Genomic DNA, 23,000 nt, shown 5'->3' with positions numbered 1-23,000 from the left:
AGTAGATTCTACTAGATTAACAGTAGCCACTGGCAGAGGTGAAAGTGATTCTTGCACTGCTTGTAACTGGAATGAGCCGCAGCCTGGAAAATAAGATGCAGGATATTTCAGAGAGTGCTGGGAATCATCGGGGTACAAATAAACACATAGGTTGTGTTAGGGTAGCTAAGAAAAAGAACAGGTGCATGTATACTTGCGTGTACACCAATGCTAGGAGTTTAGTAAATAAATTTGATGAATTTGAGGTATTGCTCAAAACATCAAAGGCAGATATGTGGGGATTTCAGAGACGTGGTGTCACACAGATATAAGGAATGCAGAACTGGAATTTGGGGAGTACAATGTCTACAGAAGGGATAGGATAGGAAGGAAGGAAGGGTTATGCTATTAGTTAAGAAATACATAAAATCCAAGGAAGTGAAGCCAGTCGACATTGCTGGACAGTGCAGTGTCGAGTCAGTTTGGTGTGACATAAGTATTGGAAGATCAAAATTGAGAGTAGGAGTGTGCTATAGGCCTAATGACTCTGATGAGCATAATAAGAAACTGTATGGGGAAATAGAGTGGGTCAGTACATCAGAGAGTCTTATAATGGGGGATTTTAATTTCCCAGATATTGACTGGAATTTGGGGGCTGGTCACTCACACACTAGCAAGGCTTTTGTGGATTTATTGGATGATTGTTCTCTACATCAGCATGTTCGGGAGGCAACTAGAGGGAGTAATACTCTTGATCTAATTATCAGTAGTGATTCTTCATGCATTAAGAATCTGCAGGAAAATGAACCACTAGGTGCCAGTGATCACAGTGTGCTGAAGTGGGATTTACTCAAAGAGGTAACTACCATTAGGGGTAAAGGGAAGGGTTATTGCTTTCGTAAAGGCGACTGCGATGGACTGAGACAGTATTTAAATTCTATACAGTGGGACCAACTGATGATGTTACCAACAGCAAATTCAAAATGGGAAGCATTCAAAGAACTTATCTTGGAAGCTACTAGGCTTTACATACCAACTAAGAAATATTGTTCAAGGTTTAGGCTTAAGTGGATGTCAGATCAACTAATGAGACATATGGCAGAGAAGAAAAATGATTGGGATACATACAAATTAACACGTGACACAGAAGCCTATGATAGATACAAGTTGATCTGTAACCAAGTTACAAAGGAGGTTAGGCAGGCGAAGGCAGATTACGAGAAATCTTTGGCAAGGGATGCAAAGAAAAACAGCAAAGAGTTCTTTACTTATGTAAACTCTAGCAGGAAGGGGATGAATCAGATTGGTCCACTTGATATCGATGGGTCAACTGTTGATGATCCTGCTCAGGTAGCTGACAAACTGAATAAATATTTTGCATCGACATTCACACATGAGGAGTTATTCAGCGAGGGGAATGCCAGAGGTGTATTCAACTCTGGCAGTAACTAGAGAATCTTGTAATAACTGAAAGTAAAGTGGAGGAGAAATTTTTGAAGATAAATACAAGAAAGGCACCTGGGGGAGATGGGATCTCTCCAGTTATATTAAAGGAGGCAGCAAAGGAAGTTAGCAAACCCTTAGCCATAATTATGAGAGCTTCCTTGGACTCAGGGGAAGTACTCATGGACTGAAGATGTGCAAATTTGACCCCAATTCACAAAGGAGGATCAAAGGGCGACACAAGTGATTATAGACCTGTTAGTTTAACTTCTGTTCCTGGAAAATTAATGGAGGCACTCGTTAAAGAAGCACTGCAGGATCATCTAGACAAGACTTCAGTTATAGCTCAGACACAGCATGGTTTTGTTAAGGGGAAGTCTTGCCTGACCAATTTGATTGGCTACTATGATGCAGTCACAAAAGAACTGGATGCAGGGAATAACTTTGATATTATATACTTGGATCTTAGAAAGGCTTTTCATACTGTTGCACATGGAAGACTGGCGCCTCCGTAGCCAGGTGGGAAGGAGCAGCAGTGCGTAGCACACGCTTCTTGATTAGACCGGGGTTCCAGCCCGTCACCACCAAATACGGAGGATGCGGAAAGGTCAGGGAATGACCACCGCATATTACCGGAGCAATATGGCCTTAGTTGCTAATGCTCCAAATAACAAACAAACAAACAAACAAACAAACATGGAAGACTGCTGCACAAATTGGAGCAGTGTGGCATTGGAGGCTAATTGCTGCTATGGATAAAGGGGTAGTTGAGGGGGAGAAGACAGAGAGTGGTAATCAATAGCATTGCTCATCGGGGACTAATGTTATTAGTGGAGTCCCTCAGGATTCAGTATTGGGTCCATTGTTTTCTGTATTTATAAATGATACTGATGATGGTATATCCAGCTTAATGTCCAAGTTTGCAGACGATACGAAGGTTGGCAGGGTTGTCAAGGGCACTACTGACACTATGCTACTGCTGTTGTTGTTGTTATTTGGTTTTTAGGAGCATTAGCAACTAAGGCCATATTGCTCCGGGATATGCGGTGGTCATTCCCTGACCTTTCCGCATCCTCCGTATTTGGTGGTGATGGGCTCGAACCACGGTCTAATCAAGAAGCGTGTGCTACACACTGCTGCTCCTTCCCACCTGGCTACGGAGGCGCCTCATATATATATATATGCTACTGCAACAGGATCTGGAAAGGTTGAGCAGATGGGCTGAGAGGTGGCAAATGAAGTTTAACATTGACAAATGTAAAGTACTACATATGGGAAACAGCAACTCCAGAGCAACGTATAAACTCTGTGGTACTACACTAACAGTGGTAGAGAATGAAAGGGACCTGGGGGTGGTTGTGCAGGCAGATATGAAGTTTTCTGAGCAGTGCAGATGGGCTGCAAGAGTAGCTCATGGTGTATTGTCGATGATATATAGGAATTTTTCTAGCAGGTATAAGGAGGTGATTATTCCCTTGTATAAGGCAATGGTCAGGCCACACCTAGAGTACTGTATACATGTGTGGAGGCCTCATTTCAAGAAGTTTGTAGAGATGCTGGAACGAGTACAGAGAAGGGCAACAAGATTAGTGAATGGAACAAAGGGGTGCTCTTACAAAGAAAGGCTTAAGTTTTGCAAATTACAGTGTTTGGGGACTAGGCACCAGTGAGGTGATCTGATAGAGGTGTATAAAGCCTTGAATGGTTTGAGCATGCTGAATGCTGATGGGATTCTTCCTCTTGCTCAGAACAATCACCTGAGAGGGCATAAATTCAAATTGAGAAAAGACAGATGTAGGATAGACGTGAGGAAATTTGCCTTTAGCCAGCGGGTGGTTGGTTGCTGGAATAGACTTCCATCCCTTGTCGTGGAAGTTGATAGCCTAAATAAGTTGAAGCCTCAGCTGGACAGGTATTTCGAACGAACAGAGGGGTGAAGTGGAAGTGGTAATTTTTTATTTATTATTATTATTATTTTTTGGCTGATGCTGCATAAGCTTGCTTTCTTGCATCAAATGCCTCTACTAATGCTAAATTAAGTATATTAACACACAGTTTATTAAGCATAAATTTATTATTCAAGCATATAAAAAATAAGTAATAAATAAAAAATAAGTAAAAATTAGTAAAAAAAATAAGCAAAAAAAAATAAGTAAAAATAATTTCATAATAGAATTTTTATAAAATATTCCAAATTTTTATTGAGTTCTCATCCAACACACTACGCCGACTTCTTACTGTTTGTGTCATGTTGCTGAATGACATTTTAAAAGCAACCACGAATCGACATATTCTGCTGGATCGAAGCGGGTCAGCGGTGGACCACAATTTTAAGAAACAGTAGTGAAGAAACTGTTTTTGTCATCAACGAAGCTCTGGTTGGGCTGATGATCAGATTCATTTGTGAAAATTCTCATTCATATTCATCCGACGAAATTGGTATCATACTCAGAGCGTTCATCAAATGCTCTTCAATTTTTCCAAAAAACGTCTTTTCGATTAGGTATTCCCGAAATGGACAAATTATATCTTTTTCATTTAACTTAAGCCTAATTGACAATTTTCTAAATTCATTCTCACGAAATTCCAACATTTCATGTATAGAAGGTTTAATGCCTTTGTTGTTCTCATTTTCCTTCTCTCGTCATTGATATTGTCACTAGTTCTTAAATTTGAATTTTTCTTTATCTTTCTTTTTGAAACTGTCCAAAATGTTGGTGTCATTCGGATATTCAGCTACTGTGACCATGTAAACATAGACAGGGAAAATTTACGGAAAAATGTGGATAACACACTTCCGCAAAACAACAGATGATATTTGTCGGGGTAAAAGAAAATCACTCCCTCCTAATTTTCGAACAGAGTGCTTACAGTTGATTCCCAGCAGTGTCCAACCTACAGCCCGCGCAGAAAGTGAATTAAAACAGCATTTTAAATTTTGCTAATTATCAAAAAATTCTCATTAAGTGAGCATTTAAAGGCAAAAGTAAGGTATTTTTGTGAAAAAAAAAAAAAAAAGAGAAAGTCATGTTTTTATAATTTTAATCTTCTTCTTCTTCTTCTTCTTCTTTGTCTTCGCCTTTTCCCACGTTATATGGGGTCGGCATTCAATGTTCCCAATTCACACTTTACATTCTCTTCTCCTCTAGTTGGATTAACTTCATAACCGGAACACATCTACTGGTTTTGGCGTAGTTTTTATGACCGGATGCCCTTCCTGACATCAACCCTCACCATTTATCTGGGCTTGGGATTTAAGCTGCCGATCTACAAAACCTGCCGCAGCCATATAAATGGAGTAGCTGTTATTCAGTGATGAAGCTTCCTCGTGATGTCACAATTTAATAATTTTACTCAATTTATGCCGAATTTCTAGTCACTACTGAACAAGCAGGTGGCACTGCTGTAGTTCTTAAACATCCAAATGGCTGACTCGGTAGAATTACTGTGACCTTAAAAATACCAATAATGTATAACTCAGCAACACGTGAGTATTTTTAAATACAATTTGGTATCCTGAAAACTTCTACATCAAAACTATCAGGTAGCACAACTGTTCTACTAAGAATTCCCAGTGACTGATTATAGTTCCTTAAAAATTTAATGACCTTCAAATTTCCTATGTTTTCCTATGTTTGAACATAATAATGATAGCTTTGATATCATTATTATGTTCATTATTAATATTTATAATTTTAATAAAATCTAAAAAATAATTAGTGACATAGATTTGTTACACATAAAAGTATTGGGAATTTGCATTTTTTATATATAGCCTGAAAATGAAAAACGGCAACACGAAAATCACTTGGATCTTAGAAAGGCTTTTGATACTGTTGCACATGGAAGACTGCTACACAAATTGGAGCAGTGTGACATTGGAGGCAAATTGCTGCTATGGATAAAGGGGTGGTTGAGGGGGAGAAGACAGAGAGTGGTAATCAATGGACACTGCTCATCGTGGACTAATGTTATTAGTGGAGTCCCTCAGGGCTCCATTATTGTTTTCTGTATTTATAAATGATATTGATGATGGTATCAAGCTTAATGTCCAAGTTTGCAGATGATAAAAAGGTTGGCAGGGTTGTCAAGGACACTACTGACACTATGCTGCTGCAACAGGATCTGGAAAGGTTGAGCAGATGGGCTGAGAGGTGGCAAATGAAGTTTAACATTGACAAATGTAAAGTACTACACATGGGAAACAGCAACCCCAGAGCAACGTATCAACTCTGTGGTACTACACTGACAGTGATAGAGAATGAAAGGGACTTGGGGGTGGTTGTGCAGGCAGATATGAAGTTCTCTGAGCAGTGCAGACGGGCTGCAAGAGTAGCTCATGGAGTATTGTCAATGATATACAGGAATTTTTCCAGCAGGGATAAGGAGGTGATTATTCCATTGTATAAGGCAATGGTCAGGCCACACCTAGAGTACTGTATACAGGTCTGGAGGCCTCATTTCAAGAAGGATGTAGAGCTGCTGGAACGAGTACAGAGAAGGGCAACAAGATTAGTGAATGGAACAAAGGGGTGCTCTTACGAAGAAAGGCTTAAGTTTTGCAAATTACAGTGTCTGGAGACTAGGCACCAGCGAGGTGATCTGATAGAGGTGTATAAAGCCTTGAATGGTTTAAGCATGCTCAATGCTGATGGGATTCTTCCTCTAGCTCAGAAAAATCACCTGAGAGGGCATAAATTCAAATTGAGGAAAGACAGATGTAGGATAGACGTGCGGAAATTTGCCTTTAGCCAGCGGGTGGTTGGTTGGTGGAACAGACTTCCATCCCTTGTGGTGGAGGTTGATAGCCTAAATAAGTTTAAGGCTCAGCTGTACAGGTATTTTGAACGAACAGAGGGGTGAAGTGGAAGTGGGTTTTTTTTTTTTTTTTTTTTTGGCTGATGCTGCATAAGCTTGCTTTCTTGCATCAAATGCCTCTACTAATGCTAATGCTAAAAAGAGAAACTTCCTTTTACAGGTAACAAGATATGGAAAAAAATGTAACACACTAATTTTTCTCGACTCACTCAAGTGCGGCCCCCGAAAAGAATTTTAACTTTGAATATGCCCCTTGTACCTGAAATTGTTGGACACCACTGCAGTAGAGGGTGAACCAGATCTCATTAGGAATACTCCTTAATCTGCTCACTGTTGACCAGCGCGATTTCTCCGTATATGGGACACATGATCGGATAGGTTTTACTAAGTTACCAGGTACCACTAAGTTGTAGAATGGTAATCCCTTTAGCTCTTTCAATTCTTGCTTAGTAGCAGCAGCACTAATTTCCTAAATTGCTCGAAAGACAAAAGTGCGAACAGTGTGTATGCAGTTAAGTCTCTCCTAAGCCGTTCGTCATATGAAAATTTTCTTCGCTCAACTGAAACTATTTTAAATGTAATTTTCAAGGGGATTAAAAAAAAAAAAAAAATCGCTCTAAAAGGAGTTCGTTAAACAGAGGTCTGATTGAGTAATTTAGAATTCTAAAAATGGTTATAAATTTTATATAGTAGATATCTTAACAATAGACAGTGCGATGCAAATTTAGTTAAATAACTTTAAGCTTATTTGAAAAGTAGGTACACATGCGAAAAAATTTATGGAATGTTACAAATTTTGAAGTGTACTGCATCCAAATATCACTGTTAACAAAGGTGCCGGTTTGCTGTACTGTTGCTTACTATATGCCGTGTATATATGCATATATATATATATACACAGCATATTTAATTACTTATATATACAGCATATTTAATTACTTATATATACAGCATATTTAATTACTTATACAAAGGGTACTAGGAAAGTTTTGCAATATGACGCAACAATGAATCACAGGAAGCTGCTTGTTGCTGCATGTTGAGACATGTTCATACGTGCATAGTAGCCGCCGCGCCAAGTCGATGGGCTCAGTTATTCATTAGTAGTGAGAGTGTAAAGTGCTTGCGATGGCATCGTGGTCACGAAATGAGATAAGGACAGTTTTGCGGTATAATTTCGTGCGTGGTTTAACCATAGACCAGTGCTTAGAAGAAATGACTCTTGCACTAGATGATGATTGTCCACATCGTACAACGATATTCAGGTGGTATAGAGAATTCCAAAGGGGAAATTTCACTCTGGAGGATTCTGAGAGGCCGGGAAGGCCACGAACGTCAGTTACGGAGGAAAACGTTACTGCTGTGAAGAAAATGCTTGACGAAAACAGGCGAGTGACCTACCAACAGATAGAAGATACTTTGGGCCTAAATGCACCAGCAATTCGTTCGATTCTGCAAGTTCATTTGCACGTGAAGAAACTTTGTTCTCTCTGGGTGCCGCATCAACTGACTGAACAGCAGATGACACGACGTGTGACTTGGTGCCGGGAGATGTTAAAAAAGTTTGATAAGGGACAATCTCGGTATGTGAACAACATCGTGACAGGTGACGAGACTTGGCTGTACTATTACGATCTGCCGACCAAGGCTCAAAACAAAGTTTGGGTCTTTGATGATGACGACACACCCGTAATTGTCAGAAAATCCCGATCTGTAAAGAAGAAAATGATAGCTGTATTTTTCAAATCGAGTGGAATTGTGGAACGTGTCATTTTGGACACGCAGAAGACAGTCACAGCTAAGTGGTATACTGAACAATGCCTGCCCAAAGTCATTGGATCTATGAAGAACCTGCGGCCAAAGTCAAGAATGGACACCTGGTACCTCCATCCCAATAATGCTCCAGCTCACCGCGTCAAAGCCTGCACCGAATATTTGACCACGACAGGACTGAAATTTCTCGAGCACCCTCCCTACAGACTAGACCTTGCTCCCTGCGACTTTGCACTGTTCCCGCATGTGAAAATGAAGCTAAAAGGGAGGCGGTTTTCCAGTGATGAGGACCTTCTACGGGCTTGGGACAACGAGTGTGCTTTACTCCCTAGTGAAACTTGGCAGAACTGGTTTAAAGATTGGTTTCGGAGGATGGAGAGGTGTATTGAATGTAGAGGAAATTACTTTGAAAAATTTAAATAAACAAAGCTGTATTGCAAAACTTTCCTAGTACCCTTTGTATATATGGCATATATAATAAAAATAATAAAACTATAAGTAATGCCTAAGAATCAAATTATAATAAATTTATTTTTTAATTTTTAGTAAATATTTTAATAGTATCTGTTTCTTTTTTTCAAGAAGGTATACGCTATTCATCTAAAAAAATCCAGAGGGTATATAAGGCGTATATCCTCCACTACAGCCCTGGAGCTAAGTATATTTAATTTTTACAGATAAGTTATACTGTGACATATGGTCTTTAAAATTTAGCTCTGATGTACATAGTTCATGGCTTACATATGTGGATAACAGTCAACCTTTGGCTGGCTATCTGAAATTCAATTCCGAAGTCTCAATTTTACTGACCGCTAATCGTCGTAACTGTCTTTCAGTAGCATTCAGATTTTGGGTTTGATATGAGATGGACAAGCCATCAGCATACATGTATATGTCAATAGTTGGGGGAATAGCTTTAGTCAGATTATACACTCTAATGGCAAAGAACATCACACTCAAGCCTGAATTTTGAGGGATTCCTTCTTATACTTTTAAGGCTAAGGTAGTTGTTGCATATCAGAGATGAAAAGTTCTTAGTGCAAGGATGTTCTGTATAAATCTGGGGATGTTAGCTCTAAAGCCAGCTTCATAAAGAGCTTGATGATTACACCTCTCCATGTAGAGTCAAGAGCTTTTTCAATATCGAGGTTTACCATAATTAAATGCAGTTTTCTAATGAAAATATTTCTTATTTTTGCTTCAACCTGATAATGCAGATCCAAGGTAGCTAAGTCTCTCCCAATACCAAACTTACATGGTGATAATACCTTCTCTTTCTCCAACAGCCAAGTGAGATTTCAGCATATTATTTGCTCCAGTATTTTATCTATACAGCTTGTTAAGGATATGAGATGATAGTTTTTTTTTTTTTAGATTGGATAGGTCTTTCCCAGCTTTGGGACTAAAAAGGACATTGCCTCCAAGCAGGAGCAGGTGTTACAGAAAATTCAATTGTACAAGGCTAATAGAGACTATGGACTGAGAACTGTTTCACCATTCTATAATGAACTCTATCCTGACCCAAAGTAGGGTTTTTATTAACTGCATTTAAATCTTGGGAGAGTTCATCTTCTTGAAATGATACATTATATGACAAGTCTTTCCTGGTTCTAAAATTTGGTCTTGACTTTTTCTCTTTTATTCTATTCTTGAAATTTTGCAGAATAGGAAGTAGCAGGGATGCAAATTACTCATTTGGTTTGTCAGCCACCTAAGCAGGATGATCAATAGTCAAACCATTGATATGTAAACCCTAGAAGGAAGGGAATGATCCCTTCCTTCTAGGGTTTACATAAGTAAAGACATCTCTGCTGTTTTATTTCAACCTTTGCCAAAGATGTCAATGTCTTGTAATCTGCCCTTGCTTGCCTAACTTCCTTTGTGACTTGATTACAGACTAATTTACATCTACCATATGCTTCTGTGTCATCTAATAATTTATATGCATCCTGTGCATTGATCTTCTCTTCGTTGAGTCTCAATAGTTAATCTGACATCCATTTAGACCTAAACATCTTGAACAGTATTTCTTAGCTGGTAGAAAACAAACTAGCAGCTTCTATGATTAATTCCTTGAATACTTCCCATTTAGAATTAGCTGTTGGTAACATCATCAGTTCATCAGACTGTATAGAATTTAAACACTGCCAGAGACCACTGTAGTCACCTTTATGAGGAAAAAACCCTTCCACTTACCCTTGATGGTAGTTACAACTTTAAGTAAATCCCACATCAATACACTATGATCACTGCCACCTATTGGTTCTTTTATCTGCAGATTCTTAATGCATGAATAGTCACTGCCAATAATCAGATCAAGGGTATTACTCCTGATTGCCTCTCTAACATCCTACTGTAGAAGGCAGACATTCAATAAATCCATAAAGTCTTACTAGTATGCAAGTGACCAACCCACAAGTTCCAGTCAATATCTGGAAAGTTAAAATCTCTCATTATTTACTGGCCCACTCTATTTCTCTATATGCATATAAATTATTAGATGACACATTGTACTCATCAGAGTTATTAGGCCTATAACACTCCTACTCTCATTTTTGCTTTCCCAGTGCTTATGTCACACCAAACTTATTCAACATTGCACTGGTCACCCATGTCAATTAGATGCACAGCCTTAGATTTCATGTGCTTCTTTTATCATTTATATGAATGTGCAAATGTACATTCACATCTACATGTACATCTACATTCTCACGTGAGAAATTCTTTAGAGAAGTGGAGGACACAAGTTTATCAAACTCTAAGAGGGAAGTAAATGATTTTGTAATAACTGAGAGAAAAGTGGACTAGAAACTTGTTGAAGTAAAATATAAGAAAGGCAAATGGGTTGAATGGGATTTATCCAATTACATTATGGGAGGCAGCGAAGGAAGTAAGCAAACCCTCAGCCATAATTATGAGAGCATCCTTGGATTCAGGGGAGGTCTCCACGGACTGTAGATGTGTGAATGTACCCCCAATTCACAATGGGTGGAACAAAGGATGACAAGAGTAATTACAGACCTGTTAGTTTAACTTCTATTCCAGGAAAAATAATGGAGTCACTGGTTAAAGAAGTAATGCAGGATTGTCTAGACAAGATTGCAGTTATACTTCAGACACAGCATGGATCTGTTAAAGGGAAATCTTGTTTGACCAATTTGATTGAATACTATGATGTGGTCACAAAGGAACTGGATGCAAAAAAATAATTTTGATATCATATACAGCCACTCCCGGATTTACGTAAGGATTGCATTCCACAGAACACCATGTAAGTCAGAATTTCCCTAAATGTTTATGCAGCACTTGCAAATTTGATTGAAGTAAAAAAGAAATATTTGACTAACATGTAAATAGATTATTTATTCAATTTTTTTATCTCATGCGCAGGAAAAATTATAAAAGTGTACAAAATTACAAAACTATAAAATTACAAAAAGAGAGGAGACGGGCATAACGTCAGCAAGTTTTGCCTTTTGAACATATCCTTCAATAGGGATATGTTTGCGGTTTTAAAGATTTTAATACTTAAAGATTTTATATTACATTAATCAGATTAGTTTGATGTGAGCGTCGGGTCAAGATTTCCTACAATAAAGGTATGATATCGATCTTATATTTAAACTAATTAATTAATTAATTAATAATATTTTATGATATTCGGCTTCTGCATAATTGAAGGAGCAGTCTAAATGTATTCATAATTGGCTACTAATTTTTACTGCAATGGCTATGTAATAAGTAAAACTTGATCCTTCCTTTTAACTCAACAATGAACTGTGAAACCACATTAATATCTGAATTACAAAAGAGAAAAAGGTTAAAAAATGAACTTTAATGGGACAACTTAAAATCATTAAAAATCGATGTCACATTAGTTTTGTAGTAGAAGAAGAATCTATGTGAATAAAAACAGCTTAGTTCTAACTAATCTGAATAATATAATATTCCTGATAAATTTTATTTATAATTAATAATATTTATCTATATAAAATATGTATAATTATCTGTGTATAATCTTTAACCTGCTGTCATGCTGTTGTGAAATATATATCCACTGAAAGTTGCATTTCAAATTATTTCATTCTTTAGCTATTGATTCATTGCTAATGCTGCAATTAAAAGCACAAAACAATTATAAATGAGGTTTTCTTTTCTCTTCTTTTTTGGAAATAGAAATGAACTTAGGTGGAGATACAAAGTCAAAGAGAGTAGAGTTACATGGAATTTAAAATACTGAACTATCATATGTGTTAATACTGCTTCTATATGATTGCTATAGATATTCTGCTTTTCAGCAATGGTTAATTATTTATCTGAAGATAAGTTATATATCACTGAACAAAAAAGTGTCTATATTTATTCATGCATTAGAAACTGACACATTTTAAGATACAGTTAGTTACACCTAACTTCTGGAATATGAGAAGGCAATCATCAACAGTTTATTCAACATTTTGGAACAGTAAAATATTTTTATATGTTAAAGATATTTCCTCCATTGCTTTCTAGGATTAATAGAAATGAAGTTTTTGCAGGGTAAAGTTTTCTCACTTGCTTAATCTTAATGAATATGTCTAGTAGATCTTTTGTTTTTAAAAGTAAATAAAGAATAGTGGCAGCCAATAAAGAACAATGAAGTGTGGGGGGAGGACTAAGTTATGAATAAGAGTGTTGCAGAAAGAATCCATAACTGATAATTTAGATATAAAATAAGGCAATTTTTTTTAATTCAATTTTATTTAATCTATTCTAAATTATCAGGCAGGTATTCCTTCTGCAACACCTTTATTCTTAAGTTAATTCTCTTGCCTATTCATCTTTTCTATAGGCGTGGTTTTTGTTTTCAGTGTATTTTTCCCATATCTTACAAAGCTTACCTACTCTGTTAACTTATTCTTACTTTAATTTTCCACTGTAATTTACATACATATACAGGAAGTTTTATATCATGTGGGCTGTAGCTGTACTTTCAAGATTAATTCAGGCCCTGAACACAATGAAAAATATTCATATAAAGCAGTGGTTTTCAACTAGGGTGCCACGTAATTTGAGTTTAAGTTACTTAAACTTATTCTTCAAATAGGCCTCTGGGGTTAGGTATATTCATACTATGATTTTTAGCGTTTCTCACCAATCATTGAAGTAAAAATGAAAACCAAAATCTTAAAAAGCTTTATATTTAAATTTACAATAAATTTACAGTAGATCAAACAAAACAAAATAAGTGTGATTATACAAATAAAATGTTACTTATAATAAAATACTGAATTAAGATAGGATAAAACAAATGTAGTTTACAGTGAATGTACAAATAAAATGATAATAAAATACTGAATTAAAATACAATAAAATATACTAGATTAAAAGCGCTAAAATAACTGAAGCTTTCAAAGGCTTCTGCCTTCTTCCTCAACAGCTGTTGAGGAAGAAGGCATAAGCAAACACATATATCTAGTACGAATAAACATTTTACTAGTAAAACCCCACTGCCATTTTTTAAAATTCAGTCACAGCTCCATAACTGTTCAGAACTGGACACACGTTTACATGAACTCAATAATTATATTATTGTAATAAATATCATAAAACATATATATTTTTTAATATTATATATATATATATATATATATATACAGAGAGAGAGAATCAGATCTAACAGGCAGAAAATTGAGTAGGGATGCCGTTATTAAAAAAAGGTTGAAAACCACTGAGTTAAAGAGTTGTGTCTGTGAATTTAAGAAATGGCTATGGAGTTTTAAATGATAAAAAAATAAATAATAATAATAAAATAAAATAAGCAAACACATATATCTAGTATGAATAAACATTTTACTAGTAAAACCCCACTGCCATTTTTTAAAATTCAGTCACAGCTCCATAACTGTTCAGAACTGGACACACGTTTATATGAACTCTGTCTTCAGATCCTGAATCAACCCTGAAAATATGGTCCACATGTTAAGAAATACTCTATATGTATTATGTATTTTGTTTATCAGTTCACAATAAACTAATTACATAAACAAATGTGGTGTATTAAGTGTTTTTTTAGTTAGTATTTCTAAGGATATTTCTAATCTTATAAATACAGTAAACCCCCACTATTCGCGGGGGTTACGTTCCTGAGAAATTCCATGAATACTGAAAACGCGAATACTGAGTTATGGCTCCCATAGTAATAAAGGGGTTCCGTTTCAAAGTATGAAATATATAAGAAAAACTAGTCTAAAATTTTGTCTATGTATGTATTATATGTACCTTCATAATATGACTATGTACATAGACAGTACATAGTGAAATGCAAGCATAAGGCATTGAAATGAAAATAAGAAACAATTTAATATTAAATATAATATTTATTACAAATTTCAAACAAATCTTTCAAACCAGCGCCCTTGCTAGCTAAAAAACCTATCCCGCCAGTGCTATCGCCAGTTTCGTTAAAGTGTTGATAAAGGAGTTTTGCCTTTTCACGAATGATGAGTGAACTTAACGGAATTTTATTTTGAGTTCGGTCTTCTATCCACAGATTTAAAGCTTTTTCCATTTTTCTAATTTAACATCACGAGTTACAGAGCAAATTTTTGAAGCAATTAGCGCGTTTTCACGGACATTACGGTGGATTTTTTCTTTCGATTTCTTGATTGATCGTACCGTTGACTCATCGATTTTATAATGTTTTGCCACTGAGAAGACACTTTCACCATTAGAAATTTTATCTAATAACTCAATTTTATTCACTAATGTCATCACCTTCTTTGATCTTTTCACATTTCCCTCGTTATTCGTAGCCATATTTTTGTACAGGTTAGAAAGAACTTGTCCGTAATAAAGTCACTTTCTTCCGTTAACACACTCGAAAAAGTCTGTTTTACACTGCAAAATGGTAGATTTATCACTTTTGTAAGCATATCAATTTATAAATTGATAAATTTATTCAATTTATAAGCATATAAATTAAAAGCAAACAACGAAACCTTCCATGACAAGCGCATAACACATACTGAACAAGGATTAGCGAGAAACATCCACGCTCGCGATTTTGTCACCCCTCTCTCCCCACCCACAGCGCTGTTTTGACCGGGAAAGATAATTTTAGCCACGCCCATGTTTTTTTATGGCGGAAAATGTTCACGGTGCTTTAAAATTCACATTTTTTTAGGTTTCATTTTATGTTAAATCAGCGACCGCGAATAGTGGGGGTTTACTGTAGTTTTAATGATTTGTCAGTACACTTCCAATGTACTGGCACATTTTGCATGTAACATGTAATGCTGTTCAAATAATATTAGAGTATAAAATTCAAATTCTAGATAATCTAAATAAAATTCTATATTTTTGTAATGTACATAAAACAGACACATAATTAAGATAGCAGAAAGTTTCACCTTATCAGCTTTAATATTTGCTTCAATAATTCTCATATCTATTGGGCTGGCAATAATTTCATAATAATCAGGATAGTCTTTTCGAGATGGTTTTTCCATGAACATTGTAATAAGAGGTCTACCATTCTCATCCTAAAATTATGGGGGAAAAAATATATTTATGTAAGTCAGCTAAAAGCACATAGATTCAATAAAAGAACGTTGGTATTTCAAATTTAATTATTTATCCCAACTTATGACACACAGTTACCTAAACAAGAAATGTTGTTCCCCCATTCAAACATTTTCAAGGATAATTCAACAAAAAATAGTCTGTTAAATTCGATTCACATAAATTTAGGTGTACATATCTGTCATCTAATGATAAATGTATTAAGTTTCATATAATCAATGAAAAGAGACTAGGAGCACTGAGAAATAAGTCCAAAGGACAGCAAGGAACTCCTGAGAATACTGCCCCTGCATATATCCAAGAGACTTTTTTTTTTTTTTATGTGAACCCCAAACACGAGAGGTATTAGAACCTATAGTTTCTTGTGTAATCATAAAAAGTCAAATTTCTATGCAAGTTTAGAAATGGGTCTTCCACAGTCTCACTATTTGTAATGTGTTTCTGGAAAAATTTTAATAAAAACTGTACAGGTTTCAAATAGTAAAATGCATCACTGAGACTGATAAAAATATGAATGTGCTGTAAGATGTAGATCTTACAAATATAATAGAAATATCTATTTAGCTAAAATAAATCTAGGAAGGGCGATGGAAAGGGAGTATTAAGTTTAAAAATAGTAAGTATTAAGATTGGATATTTAGTTTTAATGTAAATGAGGTTTAAGTTTGAAGAAAACTGGATTTGGCAGTGGGAAAGTTATAGACCTATGTGTTTAAATGGCAGCTAAATGGAAACAAGCAATTTTGAGTAATATAAGAGAGCAAACAGGGACAGCGGTCAGCACTAGAGAAGGGGTGCCATTTGAGAACAGGCGAGAAAGGGTTGCTGAGGGCAAGAACGATAGAAGAGTGAAACTGGATTATGAAGCACCTCTTTTTATCTAAGCCACTGTTAAGAAGTAAACAGGAAATGAGTGGATGTCCAGTGTTCACATAAAAAGAAAACGGCGCCAGGGTGACTGATATTTGGTTAAGTTCGATATATTTAGCAGAGAAGGTGTGAACACAAAACTAAGTGTTTTGGAGGTGACTGGCAAACATGAAAAGGTCATACTGCCGTGTGAAAAAAATAAGAAATTTCTAGAAAAGGGTTGGTTTGTGCGCTAGGGAAACAGCTGTGGTGAGATGCTTTAGCAAATAGAAAGGAATGGAAATTTAAGCAGAGTATGGGGATTGGGTGCGAGTCCTTGGGGGAGGCGTTCCAAACTTGAGGGAAAAAGAAAAGTTTGGGGGGAGTAATGCAGAAAGTGTCCACTCTGTATCTTACTTCTCTGTGGTCTAAGGGCAGAAGGAAGTGAGTTGGGGGTTGAAGTCAAAGTAAAAAAAAAATTTTTTTTTTGGTGGTCGGAATTCACATCTTGTGGGAGCAAGATGAAGAAGAAAAAAGGGGGGAAGGAGAGAAATGGGTAGTGAGGTGCAGATGACGCAAGTAACTGTGGACTAAAAGTGATGATGGTTTTTTGGAAGTATGGAAGAGTGGGGCAACATGTGCATTGAAAGTTTAAGATTAAGGTAAACATGCAAGAAAGAAAGGCTTGTCTGTGATAGGCCGTGAAGGTGGTGGTTAAGTTTAAGGTTAAGGTAAACATGCAAGAAAAAAAGTCTTGTCTGGCATCGGAAGACAGTGAAGGCAGGGTGATTGGCGTCCCTGACAATATAATTGCAAGTTGTACCTCTGAAGTTTTGTCATGTAAGAGACTACACTTGTGTCTAGGGTCTTGCCCATTGAGAAATGGCCAGTTGTGCAGATATGTGAGCCAAGAAGAGAAAGAAAGCCTTGTCCAGCATTGGAAGGCAATGATTCGGGTGATCAGCGTCCCTGTCAACGTAATTGCAAACTGTACCTCTGAAGTTTTGTCGTGTAAGAACCTACACTTGTGTCTATGGTCCGACCATTTAGAAATGGCCAGTTGTGCAGATATGTGAGCCAAGAAGAGAAAGAAAAAAATCAGAGCGCCCAAGAAAGGAACTTAAGCCTGTCTGCTACGAAGGAAGCCTGAGCGCAAAGGAATTGGAAGTAGCAGCCATTTCAGAATGCAAGTCTGTTCCTGTTTTTTTAATGAACCCCAAACTCATGGACTCAAAATCTAAACTATGTAAGAAACTGATTGATAGTTCTTTCTAAAAAAAAAAAAATCCAATTTGAAATAGGCAAGTTAGTTACTAAGGTTGAGATAAACTGTTATGAATGTTAATGATTATGAAATAATGTAAGGGTGGTACAGAGGTAATAAAAAGAGAGAAAAGTAATAAGGTATTAATAAAGAAAATATAAGCATAGGGTAGTAAGTCGACAATATGTTAACATGTATCATTAATTTATACAAGGTGTCGACAAATGATAACTTGACAGATACAGTTTGTAGAGAAAGAAATTTCATTTATTGAGAAACCTCTTGAATAAAGGGAGTAACTAAAGCAGAATGAGTGATCTGTAGTGAATATTACTGATGTAAGAGTATACCAGTTTTAATACATTTCATGTGTTAAAGGTTAGAAACAAATATATATAGAAAAGGGTAGGTAATAAGAGTTGAAATGACTTTTACTGATGTAAGTGATAAAAATTGGTAATGGAAGAGAATGATTGGGTAATCATTGATGATTCATAATAAGTGAGATACAACTGATACAAACTGATGTTAACAATTTGTAACGGAAGGGGAATGGCCTAGAGCATAGTTGATGAGGAAGATATAGTGTATTGTACTATAATATGGTTTATATGCATATATAGAAATTGATATGTATATATGTAGTTTGTTTTTTTGTAAAAAATGTGTCTTTAATGGTCTGCTAACATCTGCTTTAAGCACCCTAGAATTTTCTGTGAATTGCAGTTAGATCTGCATTTTCTGGGCTGTTTGAGACCTCAGTAGGGTGGAGGTCTAAGAAAAAGGGAAGCAAAAACATAACCCCCACAGCGCTATGCTAATTGTACAAGGCAAAGATCAAAGAAAAGCTGTATTTTCTGATAAAGCACTATTATTATTATTACTCATATTATTTCTCCCAATCAGGGAGAAATAATATTACTCATATTATTTCTCCCTGATTGGGGGTTCCATCTTGTGATGAGTATTGCTATATTCAAATGTTGTTGTTACGTCTGGTGTTATGTTAACTTTTGGTCGAGGAATTATTCTTCTTATTATTATTAGTAGTAATAGTAGCAGCAGTAATAATAGTAGTAGGTAACAGTGGCATATGATGCAAGAAAGCAAGCTTATAAAGCATAAATCAAAAAAATTAAAAAAACTTCACACATCACCTGTCCATCCCCTCCATTTTTTTTGTCTAGTTCTTCCTTGAATTTATTCAAACTACCTACTCCCACAACAACAACAGATGAAAGTTTGTTCCAACACTCAACCACCTGATGCCTGAAGACAAACCTCTGCACATCTATACTGTGTGCATCCTTCCTCAATATGAATTTATGCCACCTGATGTGTTTGTGTGTGCTGTCTGAGCAAGAAAAGAATGCTATCAGCACTGAGCTTGCTCAATCCATTCAAGGCCTTAAACATCTCAATCAGATCACCTCGCAAGTCCCTAGTCTCCGGATGCTGCAATTTGCAGAACTGAAGATTTTCTTGGTAAGATCGCCCTTTTGTTCCCTTAATTTTTATATTTTGGGGACTGTAAACAGGCTTAGCTGTGAAATTAGAGGTCTACTCATCAAATATTTAATACCAATTCACTTTATGAGTATCTCATGACAGAGATAATCCAAAGGTGGATTGTGCACAATGTGCTAGAACCATTTTTTTTTTCACAGAAAAAAAAAATCAAATTAATAGTAAAGTTTTTTTTTTTTTTTTTTTTTTTTGTTAGTTGTTGGCGCATCGGCTTCTGTGATTGCACCTCCCAAGGTTTTTGTATTTTCTACTCTGATCCAAGCCTGAGGCAAGATTCGAACCTGCGACCTTTGAGTGTTGCCAGGCAGGCACTTTACCCATCCAGCTAGCCAGTCGGCAATAGTAACGTGTATTAAAACATTGGTTAGAAAATTACTCTTTCCTACTTTTTGAGGGACGTGCTGACTTCTGGCAGCAAGATGGTAAATTTTGGTAATGACCTGCAGCAATAAATGAGCATCTATTTTCTGAAGTCAATGGTATGTAAATGATAAAGTATACACTCCCCAAAAGTGACATCGAGATAACAGTTAAAGGGAAGAATATTGAAGACACAGTCATCAATGTTGATGTGCACATGACAACATCTGAACTGCAGGATAAAATTGTTTTGAATTACAAGCACAGTGCATATTAAAATAATATATTCAAAATAAAAAATCACAGTTTTTTGTAAGTAATAATCTCGTACAGCATTCAACACATTTAAATTTGAGCCTTCTTTTATGAAATGTCTTTAGTTTCCGGACCTAGTAATCCACAGTATTTGGCGGCAAAAGAGCTATTATATATGGCCACACAGTGCTTTTCAAAGTTTTCGATGCAGTATTACTCTTTGAAATGAAATCTATATATATTTACAATCCACAGTTAAAAATGGGTTTAAGGACCAATTTGTTTCATAAATGTAAAGAATTCTGTTAGACCTGCATCTTCCTCTATTATCTGTTATGTAAACAGTTGAAATGTGACAGAGACTTCAATATTGCGTGCCAACTGCTTTGCAGGTGATCTATGAAAATACAGTTTACCATGAGTGGAGAGTTATAGTGTGAACACTGAGGTGGACCTTTCCTAGTAAGTAAGAAGATGAGTCCGGTAGGTATGACCAACATATGCACTAGGAAGAATGACCTCCTCTTTTCTGTTGACCGTAAATCATTCAGTAGTTACTGACTTAATATCATTAATTCTAATTGCAAACAGTGTTGCAATGAGCAGCGATCCCTGAAGAACTGTGTCCTGCTGAACAAAAGACTGAGAAAGAGCAGTGTAATAGCATGGCTGAAAAGACTGTTCTCTAAACAATTCTGAATTAGAAGTGGGGGACTGCCATGAAATCGAAAAGAATATACATCTTTAAGAATGCTAAAATTGCACGTAGTATCAAACCATTTTCAATATCAATGGCTAACCATGACCAGATGTTCATTTCTGATAAATGTGTTTCATATATTGATTCAGCTTTGATCATGAGATCTAAGGAGGATCTGTTTTTATGAATGCCATGTTGGTGATTATTCATGAGATTCAAGATACCATGCAAGTTTATTGTGAAATATCTTTTCTAATGTTTTTCATAGACAGCTTATAAGAGAGACCGGATGATAATTATAAGGATTAGAATGGCTTTCAAAGGTTTTGGAATAGCCTGAATAACTGCCTGGAAGTGGAATAAACTTCCTTGCTAAACATTCTATTACTAAAGGTTGGTAATGAATGTAAGGCAGTATAACTTAAGTGTTTCATCATTATATAATATATGCCATTAGGATAGCTGTACTACTGTTTGCATTATTTACTGATTCTTGTACTTCGAATATTATAAGGGATTGGTTATAAGGGGAAAAAAAAGGATAGCCGAGGGTTAAAATTTACTTTACTTTTTCTGTTGTACTTTTACTATTTGAAATGAATAGGTGGTTATTGCTATATAATGCTTTCAAAGTATTCATATTCAAAGCATTCATATGAATTTACTGCTCATAAAGGGGGGGGATAATCCACCAAGGGCATTTGTGATATGAATGAAGAGTTTAAGGCTTTGAATAGATTGAGCAAGCTCAATGCTGATAGCATTCTTCCTTTTGATCAGTCTGCACACATGAGAGGAGCATAAATTCAAACTGAAGAAGTATGGTTGCAGGCAGTTAATTGTTGGAATAAACTTCCATCTGTTGTGGAAGTAGACAGTTGAATAAATTCAAGGAAGGAACAGACAAACTACTGGAGGGAATGGGCAGGTGATGTGGGAAGGGATTTTTTTTTTGGCTTATGCTTTATAGGATTGCTTTCTTACATCATTTGCACTACTAATAGTAATATTAATAATATTTCAAACTGTTCAGATGAAATTTGTATGACTGCTTGGTTCTTGAACTTAACACTGATTTTAGATCCTTCTTCTGAGATGTGGAGCAAATTCCATTCAGATATTATTCCTCTTGATGAGTTTAAAGTTGCATGTGATGTTACCATTACTGCTATCATTCTGAAATTCATAGTTTTTTTTTTTTAGCAAGATTTCCAAGTATCTTGGGCATTTTTTTAAACCAGAATGTTACAAGATCTTAGCTATTTTAATGTTTTGGGAGATCCTGCCAGCACTTCTGATTTTTTTTTTTTTTTTTTCCTGGATACAGAAGGCTGACATTTTTTATCCCTATGATTTGTACTTAAATTTGAGTGGATTAATAGGAATAGTGATAGTGTCTGGATAATTGCTTTCTTTGTCTTCTGACAGTATTCGCTTCTTTATCTGGATGCAAGTTAGGTTAGGTTTTTGTAAATAGCCTTAGAAAGGGTTTGGGATTTTCTCATTTTGGCTTATCCCTGAGAGGACTGTTTTCCTCTACCAGATTTATAGCCTTGTCACATGGAGACAAGAACTTTGTTTGTTAGTTTGTTTGTTATTTGGTTTTTAGGAGCATTAGCAACTAAGGCCATATTGCTCCGGGAATATGCGGTGGTCATTCCCTTGACCTTTCCACATCCTCCGTATTTGGTGGTGACGGGCTGGAACCCCGGTCTAATCAAGAAGCGTGTGCTACGCACTGCTGCTCCTTCCCACCTGGCTACGGAGGCAAGAGCAGTGCTGCTTAGTGTTCAGAGCTTAAGATTAAGGTTAGCATGAACACAAAAATGGAACCACACTAAGGGAACTTAGCTTACTCATGGGTTTGTGGTTTTTATTGATTTCTTATTATTTATTACTGATTCTTAACTCAAAGAAATTAAAGAGGTACTAGTATAAGTTAAAAAGTTGCCATGATCACTAATGAATTTGCCTGGACCTGGGACCTTTTTTCTGACAGCACACACACAGCTGTTGACTGTGATTTATGCCGTAGGGGTGAACATATGCACACTTCAAAATAATAATAACAGCAATAATATTATTGTAAAAAAATAATTACTTTTTTTACAATAATATTAAAATAAAACAAAAAACAAAACAAAAGTTGATGAAACAATTAGGGTATCAAATAATATTCTATGATACTCACAGTATAATCTAATAAAGTTTTAAATAGTAATTTCATTTTTCGTTTCACAGATACATCTGAATCAAGACTTTTTCTAGGTCGTTTTGATTCTATGAGTGGTGTAGAAAGGAAAAGTTTCTTGGCTTTACGTTTTGGTGTTCTCTCATCATCATCATCACTATCTGAATCCTAAATAATAGAAATAAAATTTTAAAAATGTTTAAACAATGTCCAATTTACATTATATATAAATATGATTATTTATATATTATAGGATTATGATAAGTGACGCAAGGAAG

General features: G+C 35.9%; 1 protein-coding gene across 1 annotated transcript in view; it reads right to left on the bottom strand.

The window, feature by feature from the left end:
• polybromo (protein) overlaps nucleotides 1-23,000 on the bottom strand; it is a 702,481-nt gene that overhangs the window by 400,500 nt on the left and 278,981 nt on the right. Inside the window, exons 12-13 of the mRNA XM_090389959.1 lie at nucleotides 22,723-22,890; nucleotides 15,405-15,536 (exon numbers count right to left, since the gene is read on the bottom strand). Coding sequence (XP_090246085.1) covers nucleotides 15,405-15,536; nucleotides 22,723-22,890 — 300 coding nt within the window. The remainder of the gene's footprint in view (nucleotides 1-15,404; nucleotides 15,537-22,722; nucleotides 22,891-23,000) is intronic.

The sequence above is a fragment of the Mastigoproctus giganteus genome, chromosome 2 (assembly GCF_048544385.1).
Source record: "Mastigoproctus giganteus isolate SK-2022 chromosome 2, ASM4854438v1, whole genome shotgun sequence".
NCBI classification, from domain to species: domain Eukaryota; kingdom Metazoa; phylum Arthropoda; class Arachnida; order Uropygi; family Thelyphonidae; genus Mastigoproctus; species Mastigoproctus giganteus.
This window is presented reverse-complemented; position numbering and strand designations above follow the sequence as displayed.